The sequence below is a fragment of the Sorex araneus genome, chromosome 2 (assembly GCF_027595985.1).
Source record: "Sorex araneus isolate mSorAra2 chromosome 2, mSorAra2.pri, whole genome shotgun sequence".
Lineage (NCBI taxonomy): Eukaryota > Metazoa > Chordata > Mammalia > Eulipotyphla > Soricidae > Sorex > Sorex araneus.
The window spans coordinates 380844710-380857566 of NC_073303.1; the positions used below are offsets into that span (position 1 = coordinate 380844710).

At 53.8% G+C, this 12857-nt stretch overlaps 1 protein-coding gene across 5 annotated transcripts in view; it reads right to left on the reverse strand.

Annotated features, from left to right (window-relative positions):
• Positions 1-12857, reverse strand: part of TXNL4A (thioredoxin like 4A) — a 42210-nt gene that overhangs the window by 11965 nt on the left and 17388 nt on the right. Inside the window, exons 2-3 of one of the 5 annotated variants that reach the window (XM_055125986.1) lie at positions 12434-12535; positions 4667-4838 (exon numbers count right to left, since the gene is read on the reverse strand). In XM_055125986.1, the coding sequence (XP_054981961.1) occupies positions 4667-4819 (153 nt within the window). In that variant the 5' untranslated portion in view covers positions 4820-4838; positions 12434-12535. Of the gene's footprint in view, positions 1-4666; positions 4839-5825; positions 5960-12433; positions 12536-12758; positions 12850-12857 lie in introns of those variants that run through there. The other 4 variants (XM_055125989.1, XM_055125985.1, XM_055125987.1 and 1 more) reach the window with 4 other exon arrangements.

The following is a 12857-nucleotide window of genomic DNA, read 5'->3' on the forward strand; positions in this document are numbered from 1 at the left end:
CTACTGGTCCAACATTTTTTTTCTTCCAGTGTTTGTGCCATGCTCAGCAATGCTCCTCAGGGGTTTCTAGTGGCTTCTGCACTCAGGAAACACTCCTGGCAGTGCTCGGGGAACCACACGGGACGGCAGACACTGAACCTCGGTTGACCATGTGCAAGGCAAGTGCCCTCCTTGCTGTACGATCAGTGCTCCTGCTGGTTCAGCTTCTGTGGGAGGGCGATACGGAGACCAGGCATGCAGCTCCAGTGCCAGAGCACAGCAGGCCAAGTTCAAGAATTTGGGCTCCATGACCAGCTCCACAGTCCCTCAAGCACCACGGGGTATGGTCCGTCAAAATAAAACAGAAACCAAACTAACATCATTCCCATCAGGTCTGTAAGGTCTCTGTCTGGGGGCCAGGGACGGAGCAGAGTACGTCCCCAGAGTCTGCTCTCCCTCACAGACAAAAGAACAAAGAAAAGGCTAACAATCTTACCAGCACATGTGACCCTTGGTGAAACCACTGCCCCTTAAAAACTCCTGAGCTTTGAGGGTCAGTCTTCAAGCCATACACAGGGGTAGGGAGTGCCTTGGGGGTCTAGACCTGCATCGGTGCTTGAGTCGCTCCCAGGAAGGGGCTGGCTCAACAAGCAGAGCACCCGCCCAGTCCTCCGAGCTATCTCGCGGCTCTGTGCTTTTACACACACACACACACACACACACACACACACACACACACACACACACACACACACACACACACACACACACACACACACACACACACACACCCCTTTGACAGGAACACACTGCAGACTTGGCAGAAGGCTGTGTGGCCACAGAAGATAAATCCATGTCTTTCACAAAAACATGTATGAAATGTGAGTGTGAGGTGACTGTGCTGCGAAACGTAAAGAAGTAAAAATAACTACCAATGGTTTCTCTTCAATGGAACATAAATAACCAACGCAAGGGAACTACAAGACGTAACAGAAATGACTCTTCAATCTGTGAATAGTCTGGTGGCTTCTAGAGGAGGAGGGGTGACTGACGGGGACACTGGGCCCAGGCAGAGCAGGACATGGTGACTGACGGGGACACTGGGCCCAGGCAGAGCAGGACGGGGCGACTGACGGGGACACTGGGCCTGCTCAGAGCAGGACAGGGTGACTGACGGGGACACTGGGCCTGCTCAGAGCAGGACAGGGTGACTGACGGGGACACTGGGACTGCTCAGAGCAGGACGGGGCGACTGACGGGGACACTGGGCCCGGGCAGAGCAGGACAGGGCGACTGACGGGGACACTGGGCCCGGGCAGAGCAGGATGGGGTGACTGACGGGGACACTGGGCCTGGGCAGAGCAGGACATGGTGACTGACGGGGACACTGGGACTGGACAGAGCAGGACATGGTGACTGACGGGGACACTGGGACTGGACAGAGCAGGACAGGGTGACTGACAGGGACACTGGGCCTGGGCCGAGCAGGACGGGGCGACTGACGGGGACACTGGGCCTGGGCCGAGCAGGACGGGGCGACTGACGGGGATACTGGGCCTGGGCAGAGCAGGACGGGGCGACTGACGGGGACACTGGGACTGGACAGCATGTGTGGGGAGTCATGGAGAGGTGTGAGTAGTCTCCTGAAATTCTGAAGTGTCAGACAGCAATGGTAAAGCTAAAAATCTGATTTAGAAACAAGGATTGGGGCCAGAGCGATAGCACGGTGGGGAGGGTGTTTGCCTTGCACACAGCCAACCCAGATTCAATCCGCAGCATCCTACAGGGTCCTCCGAGCCCCACCAGGAATGATTCATGATTCAGAGCCAGGAGTTAGCCCTGAGCATCGGCCGGTGTGACCCAAAAACAAAAACAAAAAACAAAACAAAACACAACCCTCCCCCCCCCCAAAAAAAAAAAGACTACCACTAAACATCCTACTCATTCTTACCCATAACAAGCTGTACAATGATAGGGATAGTCAAGTGTAAACAAAATAGAAAAACAGCCTGGAGGTGTCACTGGGGTGGTGGCACTACGTTGCCAACCTGGGGCCCGAGTGAAATCTGAAGAGACAGGTCGAGCTGAGCTGCAGGACGCGAAGAGCAGGTGGGACCTCACACTGCAGGCATGAGCACAACCAGGCCCAGCATCACGGCCGGGCTGCCCGACTGTGACAGACGAGAGCTCCCCTATTACCTGCCATTTCTGCAGAGAAAGATCTTTAGATAAAGTTCCTTCACTCTAGACGTGAAAAACTCCTGTTGAGCATCACCCCCCACCCCAAGGTTTCCGGAATCCTAAGTACATATTGTGACTTGGTGGTTCTTCTCTTTTTTTTTCCAACTGAATCAACATGAGATAGAGCATTGCAAAGTTGTTCATGATTGGGTTTCAGGCATACAACGTTCCAACACCCATCCCTCCACCAGTGTCATTTCCCAGCACTGGCGTCCCCGGTTTCTTCCCACCCCCCATATTGTGACTTTATACTAAGAAGTCATCTCAATAAGTCATCTCAAGCTCACATTTTGAGTAACTGTAACACTAAAAAGTTAATTTTTAAAGAATTCCAAATTTTGTACAAAAAGACTGGAAGACCACAGAAAACTATGCAAAGTAAGCCCAACTATTAATGGATTCACTATAAAACAAAACCCACTAGTGACAGTGATTCAGTCCCCAAAGAGCACACAGGCTTAGAGAACCACTGAAGGTCCCTAAAGACTTATGTTAACAAATAAAATGTCTCCTAGCTAAACCTGCTGAATTTTCTGAATTTTCCCAAAGGACCCTCACCGCTCTAGCCATCCCAGCCTTCCTGAGGGCAGCAGGACCTGGCTGTTACCTGGAGCGTATAGTGCAAGGCAGAATCCAGAACGTGTATCCTGAGAAATTCCCAGTCTGTGCAGACGATGTCCCTGAGCGCCAACAGTGCCAGCCCCCCCCCAGTGCCAGAAGGCAGAGCCTGCTCACACCCACCCTGAGCACTGGGCACGGGGCTGCTCTCCCAAGTCCCCAGTGAGTCTCCCCAGTTTTCTTTGACCCTAACCTCAAGGTGGGGCTCTAAAAGCCACATCAGAATGTCCAGGAATGGAGTTGGAGACACAGCCAACCCAGTTCCATTCCCCACACCACATGGTCCCTCTTGCAGACCTGGGGGTGCCCTGAGCACCAGGGTGTGCCCCGGCCCCTGTAAGAATCCCCAGCACAGAGTGAGGGAACAGTATGTGAGGCACCTGCTTGCCCGCCACCCGCCCAGTTCAATCCCAGCACTACATAATGTCCCTGAGCGAAGAGCCAGGAGTAAGCCCTAAGCTTACTGAGCGTGGCCCAGCGACCAAAAAAGAAAAAGAAAAGAAAAAATAATTCCCTGGGATCTTTTTTTTTTTTTTTTTTTTTTGCTTTTTGGGTCACAACGGCAATGCACAGAGGTTACTCCTGGCTCTGCACTCAGGAATTACTCCTGGCGGTGCTCAGGGACCATATGGGATGCCGAGGATAGAACCCGGGTCGGCCGCGTGCAAGGCAAACGCCCTACCCACTGTGCTATTGCTCCGGCCCCTGGGATCTTTTTTTGGTGGGGGTTGGGAAGGGTAGGAATGTTGGGACACACCTGGCAATGCTCAGGGGACCATACTGGACACCGAGGCCAGAACCCAGGTCTGCAATGTGCCAGGCAAGCGGCTCCTCCCCACCTTACTCCGCACCGCAGACTCAACACTCTGGGGATCCAAAGTTAAACAAGCCATTACAGCTTAGGTCCCAAAGCCCGGAGTCCCAGGGAGGCCTGAAGGGAGGAGCTGGCCCTGAGGCCCAGCGGCCTCTCGCCCATGCCCGAGAGGAGGGTGCACCAGGCCACCGTGTTCTTTCTGAGACACAAGGAAACGACACCCTCGGTCGGCACTTACTCAAAGGCATTACTCTACCCAGGCTCTATTAAAGTCCCCTTCTGTGAAGAAAGAGATGTGGCAATGTTCCCATTATTTTTACTTTGTGCTAAATGACTCGTCGAGTGATGGTAAGGCAGGCAGGGCACTTGCCTTGTACGCAGTTGGTTCAATACAGTTCGACATCCCTCATCCCAAATTGCTGTCCCTGAGCCACCAGGAGTGATTCCTGAGTGCAGAGCCAGGAGTAACCCCTAACCTCTGCCAGGTGTGGCCCCCAAACCAAAACCAAAAAATAAATTAAATAATTCGTCTCTCCAATGATCTCTGAAAGTCTGCGAGGTATTTTGTTAATGCCCCAATACACTTGCTTTTTGGCCCCATTGCTTTAATTACAAAAGCCCTAAATCAAACTTATCCTAAATGAGGAAAGTCCCTGAAACAGAATTGAGTTTTGGTCATAGAAGAGCCCCATACAAATGCACCTTTACTGTTACAAACGGCAGAGAAAATCCAGAGTGCTGATAACAGAAATCAGGAGAGCAGAACTGACCAGTCTCCTACTGCTTCCTGCACTTCCATCACCGTAAGGCGAAAGTCAAGTGACCTCCACGAGGCAAGAACCAACCACGGGACAGGGCTCAGACCACCGTCTCCCAAAGGAAAGTCCTCTTAAACGGAGTAATTACAGGGCCCTCCCCCCACACACACACCCGCACCCCGATTAGGGAGAGGTATCAGGAGGGGGGCGCCGGCCTGGGGTCGCTGGAGCCCTTGACCCTCCAGCACGGACCCACCTTCTCGGCGATGCTGTACAGGACCTCGTCCATCTTCATGCACGTGGGGTCCCAGTCGTGCCCAAAGCGGATGACGACCACCCGGTCCTCCTCCGACAGGATGGCCTGGTCCACCTGCCAGCCATTGTGCAAGTGCGGAAGCATGTACGACATGGTGGGGCCGGTCGGGGGTCTGCGGGGGGAGAAGGGGCGACACGGTGGGGCGGGGGGCTGCGGGGAGGGGGTTCTCATGGCCCCAGACCGGGCGCTGGCAAGGGCAGAGGGGCGCGGGCTGGGACTGGGGCAGCGGGGGCAGAGGGGCGCGCGCTGGGGCTGGGGCAGAGGGGCGCGGGCTGGGACTGGGGCAGCGGGGGCAGAGGGGCGCGCGCTGGGGCTGGGGCAGAGGGGCGCGGGCTGGGACTGGGGTAGCGGGGGCAGAGGGGCGCGCGCTGGGGCTGGGGTAGCGGGGGCAGAGGGGGCAGAGGGGCGCGGGCTGGGACTGGGGCAGCGGGGGCAGAGGGGCGCGGGCTGGGGCTGGGGCAGAGGGGCGCGGGCTGGGACTGGGGCAGCGGGGGCAGAGGGGCGCGCGCTGGGGCTGGGGTAGCGGGGGCAGAGGGGGCAGAGGGGCGCGGGCTGGGACTGGGGCAGAGGGGGCAGAGGGGCGCGGGCTGGGGCTGGGGCAGAGGGGCGCGGGCTGGGACTGGGGCAGCGGGGGCAGAGGGGCGCGGGCTGGGGCTGGGGCAGCGGGGGCAGAGGGGCGCGGGCTGGGACTGGGGCAGCGGGGGCAGGGGGGCGCGCGCTGGGGCTGGGGCAGAGGGGCGCGGGCTGGGACTGGGGCAGCGGGGGCAGAGGGGCGCGCGCTGGGGCTGGGGTAGCGGGGGCAGCGGGGCAGGGGCGGGGGCAGCGGGGGCAGAGGGGGCGCGGGCAAGGCAGAGGGGCGCGGCGGGGGCAGAGGGACGGGCAGGGCAGTGAGGGGCGCACACTCGGGCAGGGGCCCTCCCGCTCATGGGGAGAGTCGAGGCGCCTTCCGACCGCACCCCACCCCCCTGCGCCCGGACCCCAGGCGCCGGGGGTCGCACCCCGCGCGCCCGCCGCCGTCCCCGCCGAGACGTCCTCTCGGCCCGACCCCGAGGCGCTCCATCGCGCCCCGACCCCCATGCCGAGCCCGGCCCGCACGCACCTCCCGCAACATCCGAGCCTCCCGCCGCGCGGCTTCCCGGCGAGGACCGCGCCGGCGTGCGCGTGCCCGCGACTCTGCGCCCGCGCGCCCGCGGTGCGTGCCTGCGTCAGCCCTGCGCGCGCGCCCGCGGTGCGTGCCTGCGTCAGCCCTGCGCGCGCGTGCCCGCGGTGCGTGCCTGCGTCAGCCCCGCGCGCGCGTGCCCGCGTCGGCCCCGAGTGCGCGTGCCCCCCGCGCCCCCCCACCCCTGGGCGGGAGCCGTGCTGCGTGCGCGCTCCCCGGCCCGCTGGCGCCCCAGGCCCCAGGGTTGAGTTTCACTGTGGGGAGGGCGTGAAGGGCAGGAGAGCACGGGGGAGGGAGAGGAGCGCCCGGGGGAGGGGGAGAGGGAGCAAGCCAGGGGCAGACCCCGTAGCCGCAGGTGGAGGTGCTGGACCCGGACCCTGGAGTCATAGGCGGTGACCACTGAAGAAGTCTCACCCTGGTGATTCCTGTACCCATTTATTTTCCCCACAAGTCATCATTTTGGCGATCACGTTTTCTGAGCATAAACAGTTCTTGTCAAAAGCGACCCTTTTTTGTTTGTTTTTGGGGCTAAATCCGGCAATGCCCAGGGCTTGCACCTGACCCTTGGCTGGGGGTCACTCATGGCAATCTAGGGGATCATATGGGGTGCCCGCTATTAAACCCGGGTCCACTATGTGCAAGGTAAGCATGTATCTTGTTCCAACACCAATCCCTTCACCAGTGCCCACTGTGCTCCACTGATGCCCCAGTTTCTCTCCCACTTCCAATCTGGCTTTGTGGTCGCCGTTTTCCCCCTCCCCCATTGTCCTAGTATTCCTTTCCCTAAGTTATCCCCCTCACCCCTGCCCAAGAACCAAGGCTTCCTACTGAAGACCAGTTCTCCTGCTCTTCCTATCTAGTACCACTGGGCATTTGATACTCTCCTACGATGTTTCTTTATATCCCACATATGAGAGATCATTTTGAGTTCCTCTCCTGGCTGATTTCACTAAACGTGGTACTCTCCAGATCAATCCATGTTGCAGCAAATTGCATGACTTTATCTTTTCTTAAGGCTGCATAGTATTCCGTTGTGTATATGTATCATAGTTTCTTTATCCATTCATCTCTTTGTGAGCATTTGGGTTGTTTCTATATTTTGGCTACTGTATGTAGTGCTGCAATGAATATAGGAATGCAGATGTCTTTTCTGATTTGTGTTCTAATTCATACATTTGGGGCCCTTGGGGCATATTCCCAGGAGTGGAATCTCTGGGTCATATGGAAGCTCAATTCCTAGTCTTTTGAGGAACACCCATATTATCTGCCACAAAGGCTGGACCAGTTGATATTCACACCAGCAGTGAATGAGGGTCCCTTTTTCCTCACATTCTCACTACCACTGGTGTTGTGCTTATTGATGAGTGCCAGTCTGTAGTGTGAGGTGATATTACATGTTATTTTGACTTGCATTTCCCTGATAACTAGTGATATAAAGCATTTTTCATATGCTTTTTGATTTGCATTCCTTCTTTGAAGAAGTTTCTGATTATATCTTCTTCCCCCCCCTTTTGTTTTTGGCTCTTTGGGTCACACCCGGTGACACACAGGGGTTACTCCTGGTTCTACACTCAGGAATTACTCCTGGCGGTTCTCGGGGGACCATATGGGATGCTGGGAATCGAACCCAGGTTGGCTTTGTGCAGGGCAAACACCCTACACACTGTGCTATCACTCCAGCCCAGACTCTTCTCCCCATTTTTGCAGGGATTTTTTTTTCTTTTTGAGTCATACCCGGTGATGCTCAGAGGTTACTCCTAGCTCTGCACTCTCAGAAATTATTCTTGGCAGTGCTCAGGGGACCATATGGGATGTGGGGGATTGAACCCAGGTCTTCCACATGCAAGGCAAACATGATCAACATATGCACTGAATTCCATCCTTTTCTGGAATTCTCTAGCAGGACAAAGCAGGTCTGTGGCTAAGATGGCGCTCCTGAGTGTTCTGGCCAGGCAAGGGCACACGCACGGGCAGGTGCCCGCTCCTCTCCTTCAGAGCACCTCACAAGTTCATCTGAAGAGGAGACCAATAAGCAACTCAGCTTACCTTTTACTAGTGGCTAGTGACCGGACAGCCTTATAGCTTTTCCAGAGGAACCTGCATTTGTGTGGATGTGTGTGTCTGTGTGTGTGTTTGTGTGTGTGTGTCTGTGTGTGTTTGTCTGTGGGTGTGTGTGTGTGCATGTGTGTGTGTGTGTATGTGAAAGAGAGAGAGAAAGAGACATAGACAGATTTTGGTTTGGGGTCATGCTTGCAGTTCTTAAAAGGCCATATGTGGTGATGAAGAATGAAACAGTTTTGGTCACATGAAAGACAGATATCTTACCTACTGTACTAGCTCCTTTAGAAAAGATGCTGGGGGCTGGAGCGATAGCACAGCGGGTAGGGTGTTTGCCTTGCATGTGGTTGACCTGGGTTCGATCCCCAGCATCCCATATGGTCCCCCAAACACTGCCAGGAGTAATTCCTGAGCAGAGAGCCAAGAGTAACCCCTGTGCATCGCTGGATGTGACCCAAAAAGCAAAAATATAAAAATAAAAAATAAAAATAGAAAAGATGCTCTGATTCAAATGCAAGACAACTAATTTATGGTCCTAGAAATAGTACAGCAGATAGAGTGCTTGCCTTACATATGGCCAGCCTGTGTTGGATTCCCCATACCAGATGTGGGTGGTCCCCTAGTCCCCACCAGGAGTGATCCCTGAGCACAGAGTCAGGAGTAAACCCTGAGCACTACTGGATGGGGCACCAAAAAAAAGTGATTTAAAAATGATTACATTGTGGGGCTGGAGTGATAGTACAGCAGGTAGGGCGTTTGCCTTGCACTGCAGCCGACCCGGGTTAGATTCCCAACATTCCATATGGTATTCCGAGCACTGCCAGGAGGGATTCCTGAGTGCAGAGCCTGAAGTAACCCTTGTACATCACTGGGTGTGACCCAAAAAAGCCAAAAATAAAATGCTTACTTTGAGGTTGGAGAGGTAGTACTGTAGGGAGGGTGTTGCCTTGCATGCTACTGACCTGGGTTCCATCCCTGGCATCCCATATGGTCCCTGGAGTTCCACCAGGAGTAATTCTGGAGTGCAAAGCCAGGAGTAACTCCTGAGCATCTTTGGGTGTACCCCCAAAACAAAAAGACTGTTTATCTGTACCAAAGAAAATTGCCAGATCAACTTTCTTCAAATTTTGCAGTTTGAAGTTTATGTCTACTCAAGGTTATTAGGAGATGAGAACCATGTTGTGGGGGAATTGTGAGATTATGTAGATACTCAACCTCTTGCCACTGGTGGGTCAGGGGGCAAAGACCCTCTTAACTTAGGGCTGTTTGTTAACGAAGCAGCAGGAATCTCTGTCCAGACTTGCTAAAGGCATCTAATGCAAATTCTTGGAAGAAATGCTCAAATTCAGAGTGTCCTGGGGCTGGAGTGATAGCACAGTGGGTAGGGCGTTTGCCTTGCACGTGGCCAACCCAGGTTCGATTCCCAGCATCCCATATCCCATATGGTCCTCTGAGTACCGCCAGGGGTGATTCCTGAGTGCAGAGCCAGGAGTAACCCTTGTGCATTGCCAGGTGTGACCCAAAAAGCAAAAAAAAAAAAAAAAAAAAAAAAAAAATTCAGAGGGTCCTTGTAGAAATAGCCAATGCTTAAACCCATTTATATAAAGAAATTCAAATACTAAATTGCCGAAAAGTAGATTTAGATGTACTTATTGACATCACTGTATTTTTTGGTTATTTTTAATTTGGGGGCCACACCCAGCAGTGCTCAAGGGCTACTCCTCGCTGGGTCAGGAGTCACTCCTGGCTGTGCTCAGGGAGCCATGTGGTGCCAAAGAAGAAATTCAGGCCTCCCAAGTGCAAGCATGCATTCAGCTCTTCGAGCTATACCTCTGGCCCAAAACTATACAAGAGACAAATGATTCTATATCTGCCTATAAAGAGGGGAAAATAATACAGGTCACCAAAGACTACAAAAGATATAGTTCAATTAATCTGTAATGCAAAAAGCATGCCCATCAGTGTAGACAAATGACATATATATACCACATACATACACATATAAATTCAAAGGAGAGATTACCTTTGGAGCAACAGGAAGTAGCACAGGGAAGCTCCAAAGTCATATAATTCTAACAACTGAACACAGAAGGGATGCCAGTATATGGTTTCATGTTGCTGAACTTAACTGAACAACAGAGGCCAAAGCTACCTTAAAGAGCATAGGGTGTTTGTGATGCACGTGGCCAATGCGGGTTTGATCCCCAACACCCCATACTGTTCCATGAGCCTTCCAAGACTGATCCCTGAGTGCAGAGCTAAGAGTAAGTGTGTAAACACACAAAAAAGGAAGGGGGCACCACACCTGGCACAGGGCAGCGGCGCTCTATCTTTCCCACCGCCGCATTTGGTAGTCTCCAGCCGCTTCCCCCACCCCGGGAGATGGATGGCGATGATGAGGCAGGCGAAGGAAGGAACGAGGGCCAGGCTAGTTGGTCTCAATTGCAGTTTATTCCATTCCCATCTCCATTCTCCTCTGATTCTCCTCCTGCTTCTTCCTCCCCCGTGCTACTTCATTCTCCTCCTCTGGATCTGGATCTCCATCTGGCTTCTCCAGATCTGGCTCTGGGACTGGCCCCCAGTCCACTCTTTCAGCCTAGTTAAATCCCCAAGCATGAGGGGTTAGGGCTTACACATAGGTGTGGTCACAATCAATAGGGGTAAAATTCTTTCCTTCAGGGGATGCTTCTTCTAGGACAGATTCTCTTTCAGCAGGACACCCGCCCAAGAGCGGAATCCCTTGGGTGTGTTTCTCCTCTCCTTGTCCAACTAACATATAAGCATTCATAATATTAATCATTTTGTATGGACATAGCAAGAGATGCATTAAGCTTATAGAATTGCTCTCCTGGGGTCACCTCCATCTCAGACTACAGTGCTCAGGCCAGATTAGTCTTTCCTATCCCTAGCAGGGCCCTAGTCTCATTGTTACATTTGGATCATGACAGCATTTGTCCATGACCAAGGTCTTAACATATAGTTAAGCATTAGGCACTTTGGCCAGGCCCATCTCGATGCCAGGGTAGCACATAACTCACCGCTTGCCCTGGGTCCGTCCCGTCCCTTGTCAGGCCCCTGCTTTTGGGGGTGCTAGGAAGTAAGGGCAGCTGAGGCTTAAGTCAAGAAAGCAGATGCCCGGGAGTGAATAATATTTGAAGCCAATTAAATCCCATGTTACAAAAGCATATTAACAACTGTCTTTTTTTGTCCATACAAAAAGGACATTGCTTTAAAGTAAACTATTCAAGAGACACTAGGAGAGGAGAAAGGCAATATTAACTTACAATACAAGTTCAGTGTCCTAGAAAGGTCTGACCTTACAAATTAACAGTTTGATTGGGGGAAAAGCTGATTAACTGGTTGGGGAAGAGAGCATAGAGAAGTGGTTACAGATAGACAAAGGAATGGGAGTAACTCAGGAGCACTTTGATGGGTGTGACCAATATACCTAAGCTCCTTGTGGCAAGGAGAACAGGACATACCAATGTTGTCTAAAAATGTTTAGAGATTTTTTTTTTTCCTTTTGGGTCACACCTAGCAATGCACAGGGGTCACTCCTGGCTCATGCACTCGGGAATCACCCCTGGCGGTGCTCAGGGGACCATATGGAATGCTGGGATTTGAACCCAGGTCGGCCTCGTGCAAGGCAAACGCCCTACCGGCTATACTATCACTCCAGCCCCCCAAAATGTTTAGAGATTATTACCAGATAAACCTAAACTCTTTATTGCAAGGGAGAAAGGACAAACCAAAGTCAGGCCTAAGATATTTAGAGCTATATTCCAACAAGTAAGCCCTAAACACTGCTGGGTATGGCCCCCAAACAAACTGTCACTGTCACCGTTATCCCGTTGCTCATCGATTTGTTCGAGCAGGCACCAGTAACGTCTCTCATTGTTACTGTTTTTGGCATATCAAATACGTCACGGGTAGCTTGACAGGCTCTGCCGTGCAGGTGCGATACTCTCAGTAGCTTGCCCGGCTCTCTGAGAGGGGCGGAGGAATCGAACATGGATTGAAAGGTGAAAGCCCTACCGCTGTGCTATCACTCCAGCCCCAAAACAAAACCATAAATAATTGGACAGCATCCTGAAGTAAGTAGTAATTAAGTACCTGAGCCCAGGAGATGACCTAGAGGACTGGAGTGCATGCTCTGCGTGTGAGAACCCTGGCATCAGTCCCCAGAGCACTGTGTTGGGAGAAGCCCACCCCAGCACCTCTGCGGGTGACCAAAGAGGGAGATGAGGAAAGTATTAAAACTTCAAATAAATTTTAAGTTCTAGTGCATACCAGGGGCTCACAGCGCTTTCGTGGTGCCCATACTGGGATTGTACACAGGGCTCAGACAGCACGGATGCCAGGCTCAAGCGGTCAGGAAGCTCCAACGTCATGTAATTCTAACAACTGAACACAGATGGGGTGCTGACAACACGCGGATTCTTGCTGCTGAACTTAACTGGACAGCAGAGACACAAGGCGTTTGAACTTACGGCCGTCTGGTTGCACGGCAGGTGCCCTGAGCCCCTTGCCGTGGTCCTGCTGACGGGGTCCCGGCAGTTCTCAGAGCACAGGTGGGGCAGCTTTTTCACGATCTACAGGCAGAAAGAGTAAACCCTTCTTTCAGGCCCGTGCTTTCCAGGCAGCCAGGCCCAGCTGCGCAAGCTTTCCTCCTTTCATTCCCGCCCCAGGTCTCACTCTCCGTCTAGCTGGGCTTCCGCCCCGTGGGGGCGGCGGGCCTGGCGCTCCCGCGGGACACGCAAGGCTTCAGGCCCACGAGCGGCGCCCAGCGAGAGGTGGGGCGTGACCAGGGCTCACCCAGGCCCGGGCTGCCTGCGGGGCGCCCGCGCACCCGGCCGCCGCGGGCCGCCCTTCCCGGGCTCTCCGGCTCCCCGCGGCCGAGCCGGGGGAGCGCGG